The 12,634-nt window shown below is 40.0% G+C and overlaps 1 protein-coding gene across 11 annotated transcripts in view; it reads left to right on the top strand.

The window, feature by feature from the left end:
• The window catches only part of ppfia2 (PTPRF interacting protein alpha 2), a 147,378-nt gene that overhangs the window by 89,624 nt on the left and 45,120 nt on the right, over positions 1-12,634 (top strand). For all 11 annotated transcript variants that reach the window (XM_079623998.1, XM_079623997.1, XM_079623994.1 and 8 more), the window contains one exon: positions 10,186-10,287. In XM_079623998.1, the coding sequence (XP_079480124.1) occupies positions 10,186-10,287 (102 nt within the window). The remainder of the gene's footprint in view (positions 1-10,185; positions 10,288-12,634) is intronic.

Below are 12,634 nucleotides of genomic sequence, written 5' to 3'. Positions count from 1 at the left end.
TAACACATCTTTGGCTTTGAGTGCAAACTGTGTAAAATCAATTGGACAGCATTTTTCAACTTAGCTCAGGGGGAGACCCTTCTGCGCCTGGCACGAGACGTTCGTTCTTTTTTCAAAACGCTTTCTCCGTCGTCTCATTTTTTCAATTGAGCCCTTTGTTCTAAAGTAGAGTGTAATAAGAAAAAGTATCAGTGCATGAAGAACCCAATGAAATGGACTGATTTCATAGACGGGCCTCCGCAGAGACTGACTGAGAGACAGAATAAAGTGAGGGCAAAGGTCATCCCGAGTGCAAATGGCCAGCGTTGCACCCGCTGCTCCTCTCATCCAAAAGAGAGAATTGCCTCTCCAAAAAAAGAGAAAGACAAAAGTAATGTTTAGCGCGTTGTCATTCTAAAGTAAGTGACAGAATGGATTGCTGGGGATTTACATATAGAGTTATGAACATGTGGGGTGATGTGGCTTAATGGTTATGTTACCACAGTTGTAGGTTCAATCCCAAAAGAGCTAATGCCACTTTAGTGGTATAGTTAGTTTTCAGCGCAGTTTGGTGGTTAAAGTAGTTTTGGTCAATTTTGTTATTTTACATTTCTATTTAGTTTTATTTTTTAAATTTTAGCCATTTTAGTACTGTAAAATTTTTTCAAAACAGTTAACAATAGTTTAGTTAACAATAACAACATGAAGTTAGCTATCTAGACAGCTTATGCCATGTATGAAAGCTATGTGGAAACGCTTTCACAATAATTTAATTTCTGCCATGTTCTTCTGAACCAATTCATAGGAAATACAAGTCCAAATGCATCCATCCAATACATTTGCTACTCGCTGTTGCTACGAGGAAGGTGGTTTATAAGGAAAAGTACATTTTTACTTGACAAATGTATATGTTAGTATGCAAAACGAGACGACTAGACATTTGATTATAAACCTAGCATAGAAATGGCCTCAAAACTAACAGACATTGACCAAAAGCCCCAACATTTTGATAGTTTTTTAATAGTCTTCAGCATAGGGTTAGTTCTGGCCAAGACTGTCTCTTTATTCTGTGGGAACATCACATGAAAGTCATGGATGCAAATACCATCTGTCCTAGTTGTGTGGCTAGGAATTAAGATTCTGTTCTACCCTGCTTTATATCTGCTCAACATTGTGCAATAGAGCAAGCAGGGAAGATTTACGTGCGTGTATCTGCTCGCATGCTTTATCACCTAAATTACGTCGCCTATCAGGCCGCAGTCTCTGATTAGCTCATCTTTGAACGATCTACGGAAGGATTTCTCACCAGACGTGAACCGAGTTCTCACAAGTGAAGATTCTTAAACCAATCACGACGGCTTCTTACGCCTGCTCGTAGAGGTGATTTATGGGTACGTTCGCCCTTTTGTTTTATCTGCCTTATACAGAGACGTTCACTGTGGGTATCTGATCTGACAGTTATTGGTTTCCGGTTTTGTCCACTTTCAAAGGCAGGCTGACTTTAATAGCAGATGCATATGTCGGGAGGTCATAAGCTCTGTGTACTGCCTACATGAGCCTTCTAAGAGAGCGTTCTCATAAGTCACTGATCAGCAACTTTATGTGCTACTCAAATAGTGCTCCTTACATGAAACACACTGGAGACGTGAATCACAATTGATCATTAGAGCTTGGCGTTAACACGCTGCTACATGATATTCTAATAAGCTTTCAAAAATATTTCTCAATGTGCCTATGATGCCTAAAATACTGTTATATAGTGAGCTGTATACTGTATATAATAGTGTATTGCTTTAGTGTGCGATTCTTCCAATGTTCTCAATGTGAGGATTATATAATATTATAATTTACAATAATGTTACAGTTAACAAGAACAGTTTTATATTTTAATATATTTTAAAATGTAAATTATTCCAGTAGTGGCATAGAAAACATAATGTGTGTGTGTGCATTACTTTAACACATTGTCATTCTAGAAATAGATTAAAAAAGGAATTTTACACAAAACAAAGTGAGTGAAAAAGTTGAACTATTTTAAAGGTAAAGAGGACATTTGTATAAAGGTTTGGTAGAAGAAGCTTCATCAGATGGGTTCTCCTTAAAAGTCAGCAATTTCAGACTCCATTCATCTTCTTCATTTCTGGTATTCACAGCTGGTTAATGGGTGATGCATGGGCTGACATTTGCTGTGTGTGTGTGTGTGTGTGTGTTCTGCGTGTGCGTGCGTGTGTGTGTGTGTGTTCTGCGTGTGCGCGCATGTGTGTGTGTGTGTGTTTGTTCGTGTGTGCGTGTGTGTTCTGCTGCCTGACTGCTCCACTAGATTGGTTTTAAATTGAGAATGTGTGACACTCATTACACACGGGTGGGGCTGTGTTCTCATTCGTCCCTCAGCTTTAGTGCCCTGCAATTCAAAGAACGGTTTCTTGAAAAATAAATTCAGCATATGGTTATGAATAAGTCAGTGATTTGCTGATTTTCCCATTAAAACACTTGCAGAACCTACCACTTGTTTCACAGGGGAATATAAAGGTCATTGCATATATCTGACCTTTGTTTTGCATGGGAAAGGACTAAGGTCAGCCTAATCCTCTCCTCTCCTCTCCTCTCCTCTCCTCTCCTCTCCTCTCCTCTCCTCTCCTCTCCTCTCCTCTCCTCTCCTCTCCTCTCCTCTCCTCTCCTCTCCTCTCCTCTCCTCTCCTCTCCCCTTTTGTCTCCTGCTATTAAACTGAAGTTAGCAAGCTGTGTTCTCACTGTGGGTTGCTGCTAGAGCATACTGGGCTTCGTTTCCTTAAAGACGGCACAAAACTGGAATCAACTACTGTAGCTTCTTTTAAGTTCCACGCAACCTGCTGCTTTATTATTATTTATTTTTTATCCTGATGTTATCGCTACATCACAAGTTTACTTTTCTAATGGAACAACCCACTGACACAAGACTAGAATGTTGTGAGTGGTTTCCACAGTGTTTGCATTGTGGTTTTTAGGGTCTTCTGGGTGGTTTCTAAAATTGATTGCTAGTCTGTGGAATATTTTTGCCAGTTTCATCATCCAACAGTTGGCAATTGTTAGTCCGATCGCACCTCTCCTCAACAAGCCGCATAATTTGAGATATCATTCATGTCCGTCACAAACGACAGAGGATTATGCTGAAGTTTAATATTTACAGTTAAGGGTTTGTAATATTAATAATGGGGCTTGCAAACTATTGCATCAGCAGACGTTAATATCATTCCTTTAACGTGGTACTTATTCTTGATTTTGTTTTGACTGTGGAGCAACCAGAATAGCATCTTTGCACTGTCACACTGGTCCTGTGCTTGTTAATGACTGTCACGAGGAGGACAGAATTAGCAGCCAACGCCCCGTGAGAAGCGCTAAATCCCTGGGCGGTAATCACCCCCTCTGCAGATTTATGGGCGGCTCTACATCCGAGTGTCGACCCCTCTGAGTTCTGCAACCAAAGGTCAGAGTAAATCAAGCCCAGTGGTCGCCCCATCGCACGGGTTCACACGGACACACGAGTCAGGGGACAGCGCTGGAGTGGGTCTGTGACTGTGGGCTGCTGATGGATTCATGCAGGTTTAACTTCAAACTGCCGTCCTCCTGCTGAGGGAGAGATGGTTAATACAGGACGTGCGCGCGCTGTCAGGGGACCAGGTCTACAGGGGAGACCGTGTTACAAATTGCTTTGGATTTAGGGGAATCAAGCGCTTTGCATTAGATTTTTCAGGCAATTAGAAATGAACGATTAGAGTGTTAATTCAAAGTTGACTTGCCCTCGCATAGCATTGTTTAATTAAATTCTAAACTGTTGAATGCAGATCATCCCCTTAAGAAAGAATATCGTTTCTGCCACCGTTGTTATTATTAATTAACAGTTTGCTCCATTATTTTTGAAACATTAAACAAATTTCTATGTCTGTACCCTCATATAGAGGCTGACTTTGACCTGTTTCTGTAAACAACCTTCTGAAGAAAAAAAAGAATGCGTGGTTTGCTTCTTGAAGAGATGTTCGTAGATTCGTATGTGACCTTCCTAAATATTTAAAGGAAGGGAATGAGTCGGGCTGAGTGCTGATGGTTATATAGGTCTTTTCCCATATCTAGTGTCATTGGTTAACTCTGGTTAGATGCTTTACTGACCTGGCCGGCTCCAAACGTGTATGCAATTCGAAGAAGAGCTATCCCATTGCAGAGTGTAAGGTTTTATAAGATTTAATACCATTGGAGTGTTAGGAAAGCAGATGAGACATATCAGAATTACTAAGGGTGAAATATTACTGATATTGGTATCGAACAGTGACAATTCTGCATGCATGTAACTGGTTTCATTAAACAATTGTATCATAAATTAGATAATTCTGCTGTTACTGTCTAAAGAACTAGTTTCGAAAGCCTTGCGTGCGACACAGACAAAGGCAGGAACTCTTTTCGCCACACGATACAGCTGTGAGATTGCATGTACCCCATGGGACATTCTGTAAATAAAGCTTTACAGCCTCCATTAAAGATTCATAAAATGCAGTACACATCCTCAATCTGGAGTTTAATGGGTCTGTGGTTGTATATCATCCATGTAGCTGTTCAAATTTCTGTCTCTATAGTTTTTGATTTGTTTATGGTGAAGCATGGCTCCTCACTTCTCTGCAGTTTTGATTGTATTTCTTTAGTTACTGTGCTGCACAATGGGAATGCTCTATCCTGCCAATTTACATGAACGCTTCTCAAGAGCGCGCAGGTGCATTCGAAGGTTATCGTTACATAGGCTTTTTGATTTAAAGTCTTCAAAATTCTCTCTGAGTTTGTAAGGTTCATGTCCTACACACTCTTTCATCCATTCCATGCTTTAAACGGCCTGTCGCTCCCAGGAGTGTCTTATCCAGCTGAAAAAGAGTGTTTTGAGTCAATCCAAATAGAATGAAGGAGATGTGCCAGGGCTTTCACACCAACTGGTTGGCATTCTTCGAGAAATTTCTTTGTAGGCTTTGTCAAACCCAAACGTCTCAAACATGAAGTGCTATTTCCTTGGGGAAGACCGGGTTTGGTCTATTTCCACGATGCAGTTCTTGCATCTGCCTTTCAAATGGGGTGGTCTTTGTCATTCAGACTTTACACTGAGGGTGCTGTCAGTGTGAGATTGCTAACCCACATGGTTTTGGTGCCTTTTTAGATTACATGGAGAAATGGAGTTAAATGAATAGTTCACCATCCTGTTGTTCCAATCCCATATGATTTTCATTCTTCTGGGAAATACTAAAAGAAATAATGAAGAATGTTCACGCTCCTTTCCTTACAACAATACTTTCAGTGAGCAGGGACTGTCGAGATCCAAAACTATCACAAATGTAGTCCATGTGACATATATATCAATTCTAAAGATATATGATGGTTTTGTGTTATGGGAACAACCTTGACAAAGGTCAATTGTCGCTTTGTATTATCGATGTCTTTACACAACAAATTTGAATAAATGCAAATGACATTTAAAAGCTATGACAGAGTGGAAGATTTTCAGTGGATAATTGTTTAAAGTTCAGTCATTTTCTTACTCAAATCTGCATAAGACCTGTAATAGAGAGCATGAGTTATATGGACAGCTTTTATGGTGTTTTTGTTCTTTTTTAGAGCTTGACAGCCGCCAGTCACCACATGCTTTCGTGCTGCGAACATTGTCCAAAATGTCTCGTTTTGTGTTCTATAGAAAAAATTAAGTTATACAGGATTGGGAATAAAACGTAATGGAATTCAAATGACATGAGGGTTAATAAATGGTGACATTTTTTTATTTTGTGTGTGTGTGTTTCCAGCTCACCTGTAAAGCAAAGCCTAAGTAAAAGACTGTTAGTATGCACCACTTTGCCATGGTAAAACCCCAGGAGGTAATAAGTCAACCTTTATAGTTCTGCTTACATTACATTGAAATATGTAAAACATACCTCTTTAAAACTGGGTTAAAATTAACATTCACACCCTGCCTCGAACATTTTAACATGTTTATCCATTTTTTGTCTCTCTCATCGTTGTTTAAAGCGGTGTAGAACATGTTGTAATTATGCCTGTCTCTCCCCTTAGACTAACACCTCTGCACCACCACCTCTCTAATCAACACTTTTTAATTAGCGCTTTGCTAACTCATCCACAGTGACGTGTGTGCCAAACAGAACCGAGTGAATTCTGCTAGACAGCAGTGTCGTCAACATGCCCATTATGGGCATCTGCCAGCAGCGGCCCTCTGGGCCCTGGCGCCGTCTCTGGGATAACTATGGTGAGGAAGGAAGTTGCTTTTCATGAGATATTCTGGAGTCAAAGTCCTCAGACTGGTTGAATACTTCCAGGCGGCTTCTCATTAGTCTCTATGCGGATCAATTATGACATATTATTGTCTTCAGCCAAACAAGTAAACTGTCATGATAAACCAAGGCACAATGCAAAACTTAATCTGCTCCATGGTAACCTGGCTTTTTGTTATAACCAGCTGTGATCACACAGTAAGACAATTACTTGGTTTCTGTTTCCAGCTTGTCATCCACAGCGTGATCTCATTTGTCCAAAATCTAATTATATAGCTATGTATTAAAGTATGTCCTTATTGGCTGTGATTATTGTAGCTTCCTAGAGGAAATGCTCTGTATCTAATTCTCAGAGGTTGCTTTTTAATTCAATTGAAGCTTATTTGTATAGCACTTTTCGCAATACACATTATTTTAAAGCAGTTGTTTCAATGTTATAATTTAGCAAGTATTCTGTTATCAGCCAGAGAGTATTGTACTAAAGTAATCATTGCAAAGGCTGGATCCAAACTAGAGCTGGCGCAATCTGTAGTTACTCGGGGATTGGCATTCCTAGGTAGAAATAGTGAAGCAAAGGAGAAGAATTAGCATAGCAGTTGTGCGTAGCATTTTAGGCAGAAAATGATCATGTGTGTTTGGTACTATTTCATCAGATATCAGTTTAGTACAAGAGTTCCAAATTATGAAATCTCAGACTTCAGAGTGCAGTTTGAGATTGCAAGGAGCTCTCTGAAACTAGATGCGAGATTAATGAGATAATTTACTCTAAGAAAAAAACTTTTGAGAAACAGGAGACTAAAGAAAAAAAGTCTGATTGCTCCATTTAATCTCATGTCTAGGGGAAACAGTTGAGATCTTATTTGTGATTTTTCTTTCCTTTCCTGTGGCTCTGCACTCAGTTCACTCTGCTGGAAATTTGTCAAGTTGTTACACTTGGATTCCTCTATGCGTTTCAATCTTGATCTTGAGTTAATTGACCCTGGTTAAGCACCGCATATAACTTAATTTAACACAACTTTGCTTATAATTTACGAAGCCCTGCACCAGAACAAGTTTGTGCTGAATTGCTGTGCCATCTGTAATCGGTGTAAAATGTAAACAGTGTGAAACAAGATAATCCTGGATTTTGTTGTCCAAGGATTAAAAATTATCCTAAATAATTTTAAGTGTGACAATCTCATATTTAGTCTTGATTTTATTCGTTATACAACACCAGTGACATGGTAGATTGTCCAGTAATGAGATATACTTTATAAACTTGAGATGAGAAAATATGTGCTCACCTTTTACACACTGGTGGGACCTTCCCACGCTAATGAATTTGTCAGATGTTGATCCAATGCTTTACCCACCCCACATTTACCACCTAAAGGCAGCATTGGATCCCTGCTCTGTGAATTTGGTTTGATCTCGGATCAGTGACCTTTGACTTCAAAAAATACTTCAGGGAGGTTTGTTTCAGAGGCAGAGCTGCTAGAGGGGAGTTTTGATCATAACTGATTGGAATTCTAGCACATGTAGAGCTGGTTTGTTGTTAGTCTGTGTTTGTCTGCATGGGTTCACCAAGATGCAATCTGTGAGATCCCAGCTTATTTGTTCTTTGAAGATTTTAAACGGGATTTACTTGAGGCAAAGCTACGACATCAAGCCTGGAGACCCTTTTGCTCACACACATTTTGTCTTTTATAACACCACATAATATCTTCAATCAATACATCACAGCAAGAGATGGTGGTTGCGTTAAGATACATAATGGAAGACAGCCTCATACAATGAGTTCACACTCAATGCAACGCCTCACGACTAACAACTGGGGTCTTTGATGGCCAGCTGGATTGAGTCCTGTTTGATTATCTCTCTATAATCAGAGGAGCCTTGCAACAGAGGACAGGCTTAGATCAATACCACAGTGAGTTATTTTTCTTGACAGCTACCTTTGCATGATCCCAATCACTCCTGTCTGGTGGTTGGGCGGCAGGGTTGTCATTGTCTACCAAGTTCATGTTTATCAATCGAGGTGTCCGCTATAGAGATTTCAACTCTTGCCTATTTAAATAAGACCTTTAATCCTTGCCATCAGTCAAACGCCAGACAGACTCATCATAGAGATAATAGTCCAAAAATGTAATTTTATTTTGGCTGTACCCCTATCCATCATGAAAATAGTGATGCCCATTAGACATTTTTAGCCCACTCAGTCATAGTTAAGAGATGGTTGATGAAGGGAACTTTTACAGTAAAATTAGTTGTCACTTATGGCTTGTTTCCACCGAGCGGTACAGTATGATTTGGGATGGTAAACCCTGATACCGTCTGCGTTTCCACCGCCAACAGTGCCCTTACCTTATAGGCTTTGTGTATGCCGGAAAGAAGGGATCGACGTCATTCTCGTGCGAAGAAGAAAGTGACACAGTAAACAACAATGATGCCTAGGATATGCACCTCCTTAGTCGACCATGGTACATTGCTGCGTGCAGACATTGTGTTGCAATGGTATTGTGTTTCAACTGTATATTAAAAAATGATGCCCCTTTTGTTGTGATTCCACTTGTAGCACGCTCAAGTGACGATTCTCTGTCAACCAATCAACATTCTGTAGTGAGTCTAGCTCCACCCTTTAGGTACCGGACTACTGTGCTAGGTACCCCAACGGAAGGGTCACAAAAAAGTAGTATGGTAGGGTTTGGTATTTTGGTATAATTAACAACTTCTGACAATCTAAACTAATAATTGCATACCGTACTCAACTGTACTGTACCGTACCGCTGTGTGGGAACGAGCCATTAATGTCATAGTGTATTCAAACAGGTACAGTTTTGGCTCAGATTTGGCTCTGAATTGATTCATTGTCCTTTTTGTTTTACTTCTGCCTGTCACTGGGATGATTCATTGTGCTTATTATTAAACTGTTTCCATTTTCCAAGGTTGAGGTTATAGGGTTGCAGGGTGACTTCAATCTGTATTGTTCATCAGGTTTGCTTGCAAAACAATTTCATCTACAGTACTTACGTCTTGTTCCATATACAGGCCCGGCCCTAGTCAATTCCTGGCCCCATTCCTGCCATTTCTGAAATCCTCTTAGTGACACTGAATTCAGATTATCACCATGAGTACATTGAATCTGTACCTTTCACTTGTGTGGGATTTTGCTTTCCCAGAAGCGAAAAGTTTCATGTACAGTAGTTGTCATTTCCCTCCAGTCATGGCAGGTGCTGCAAATTTCATGGCCACAAAAGTTAGTGTCTGTGTCCAAATTCCCACTCGTTTGTAGTGTTTACAGAATTTGATACTGTTGAACATACTTCCCGACTGCTGATGAAATGTGTTCTACAGGTATGAAGGTGTTTAGTATGAATACATCCACTATGCTGGCATTGTTCTATATTGCATTGCTCCAATTGCTGGTTCAAATGTGTTTGATTAGGGTTAGAGCTAAACTGTTGGATAGAAGCCCTTCAAGAGCAGGGATGGCTACCCTTGGTCTAAAGTTTAGCCATGAGCAACAACATCATTGGTACCTATACCACTTACATTTAACAAGCCAGCCAACTCACAGTTTTCCACCACTTTATTTTATATTACTCCTCAACTCCTGTTGCCTTATGGCAGTCAGATCCTGGTTCGGGAGAGACAATGTCCTGCAGGGTTTATAGCTCCAACCGGCCCACAATTACTTGCCTAAAAAGTTTCTAGTAATCCTTAAGACAATTATTAGATGGTTTAAGTGTGTTTGATTAGGACTGGAGCTAAACTCTACAGGTCAGTGACCCTTTAGGAGCCTGCCTCGTGGGATAGCAAAGTGTCCACAAGTTGCACACTTAGAATCTCAGCAGATGCCGAAGTATTGTCCTTAAGCAAATCCGTGTCCCCTCACTCAGTGCATGTGATGTTCAAATGTCTGTTTGGTGTCTTGCAGGAGTTTGCCGCCCTGACGAAAGAGCTGAATGCCTGCAGAGAACAGCTGCTGGAGAAGGAGGAGGAGATTTCAGAGCTGAAGGCCGAGAGGAACAACACCAGAGTGAGTTCACACAGTGTCTTCCAGGCATTTCAAAGAACTGTGCTCCTCAACCATCATCCGCCTCGCAAAGTTGTACTTGTTTACAAAAAAGGCAATAATAGAGAGGTGATAATGCCCACCCAATGACTTGCGCATCTAATTCATAATGTTTTATAATGACTGATGCATTGCAGAGTCGACAACAGTCTCAATAGATGACCTTTGGGTTAAATACTTCACTCACTGTCACATTAGCTGCTACCTGTGTAAGATTGACACCCAATGACTTGCACATGTAATTCATGATGTTTTGTTAGAGACAAGATGCTTGTGCTTGCTCCAAACTGCATTTACTTATTTGAAACCAGATTTTGTTGAGATGCTTACCATAGATTCACAGCGTGTAGTCACAACATTCACACTTTGATATGTCTGCATCAATTTTCCTGGGGTTTAATGTCATGAGATGACAGTTGAGCGATAACTTTATCCTTGTAGCGGGTGGATCATAATTCCCTGAAAGTCAAGATAGCATGCAGGCTGGTATTTTTCAATAAAATCGTCACCAATCATTTGCATGGAATGCAGAGAAGCTGCTGAAACATCTGACAAGAACCAGCGCTCTGGCTATCCATTTCACAAGAAAGTACTCATTCTCACTTCCATTCTTTTCCTGCACCCCTCAGTGCCTGCCTGAGTCACCGTGCTAATGCAGCCCGGCACACCTGACTCCACTCTGCAATTCAATTAATTACTTGCGTTACTTAGCCGCAGCCAAACGTTTGAAGAGTCAATTATGGAATTGAGGATATTGGAGGTATTAAAAACCAGAGGGAAGCATAGATCGAGGGAGATAAGAGGACGTAGTGGAATGGAAAAGAGGAGAGGTCGAGTGAGATTAGAGGCAGGCTCATTTTAAACAGAGCTTCTAATCTTACACGGGGAGCAGCTAATGTGACTGAGGGAAGTATTTAACCCAAAGCTCACCTAGAGAGACTGTCGTCTCTGCAATGCATCAGTCATTATGGAAAATTATCATATCTTAATCATTTTCAGATTGCGTCCCAATTTGCATACTTGTAGCATTTACAGTACTAAAAGAGCATTAGTTGCTGATAATGCAGAAAGTTCGTACTTTTCAGTAAGACATTTTGGCCACTAGGCATACGTAATATTCGGTATATATATTTTTTTCATTGTAAACTAGCTTTTATTTATTTTTCTAATATAGCCTAGATCAACATTGTGAATATTCCAGACTTTTTAGTGTTTATTTCTTAATGGGGTTAAGGGGGTTACCAAGTGAGGTCAAGTTATCTTAACACTGTGGCCACCATGAGGGGTCGTGTGTATATCTCATATGAGTGTACAACATTTTTAAAAGTACTTTTCTTTACTAGTAAAACGTTGGTTAAAAAGTGGGAAAAGTTTAAGGTGCACTTATAGTCATACACTATCAAATTATGTCAAACGGGTAAGGTAAGCTCAGCATTAACAGAGCAATTAAACTGATTTCAGTATTAAATTAAGCATGTAGATGAAATACACAGGATGGACTTTTAAACATGGCGCCCCTTTAAATAAAATGACACATAATGTTACTGTACATATATTGATTTAAGATCATTGCTGAGATTCATGTATTAGCTTATGTCTGTGTCTACTGACGGCACCAGTGTTAATCTGATCCACCAAAACAGACTCACACAGAGGTAGAGAGAGTAACCTAACCTGCATTATCCGGCTATAGGGTTGTTTTAGTGCTGAGCTGGCGCTGGGAAAGACAGAGGCTGGCACAGACTGAGGGTTATGAATGAGAGAGCAAGGAACTGAGCAGAAATAGAAAGGTCAGCTCCTCGATAGGTCTCTAGAGCAGCACTGCTACAGTACTGCCAGTACAGCCCTCAGGCAGGTACATGTGCTACTGCAGCCCTAATGCTGTGTTACATTCAACTAGAGAAGCCTGAATGTCCAACTACCTACTTGGCAGAAGCCCAACTCCGTGCTTGGAAATTTGGAAACTTGCGGAAATCAACTAGAATATTGACTTCACCAGCATGCTAAAAATGAAGCTAAAACAGGTTACTTTTTGCTATAATTGTATTCTTTTTTTCTCTTAGCTTTAACGTTAGCTGTATTTTTAGATGAAGTGGCTTTCCTTAAGCTTTAGTTTGAGATGTTATTTTAGTTTAGCTTTAACTTTTTAAGAACTTTATAGATTAAGTTTTTAGTTTGAGATTTGGCTAAAATGTTTGTTTTAGAAATCGTCTTACTTTTAGCTTTTAATTTTAGTTAAAGCTTTAAAGTGCCCCTATTATGCTATTTTAAAGGTTCCTAATATTGTTTTGGAGTTCTCCGTAACAAAGTG

The sequence above is a fragment of the Phoxinus phoxinus genome (genome assembly GCF_949152265.1).
Source record: "Phoxinus phoxinus genome assembly, chromosome: 9".
Classification (NCBI taxonomy): domain Eukaryota; kingdom Metazoa; phylum Chordata; class Actinopteri; order Cypriniformes; family Leuciscidae; genus Phoxinus; species Phoxinus phoxinus.
The sequence above is the reverse complement of the archived record's forward strand: the minus strand, read 5'-3'. Positions and strand labels throughout refer to the sequence as shown.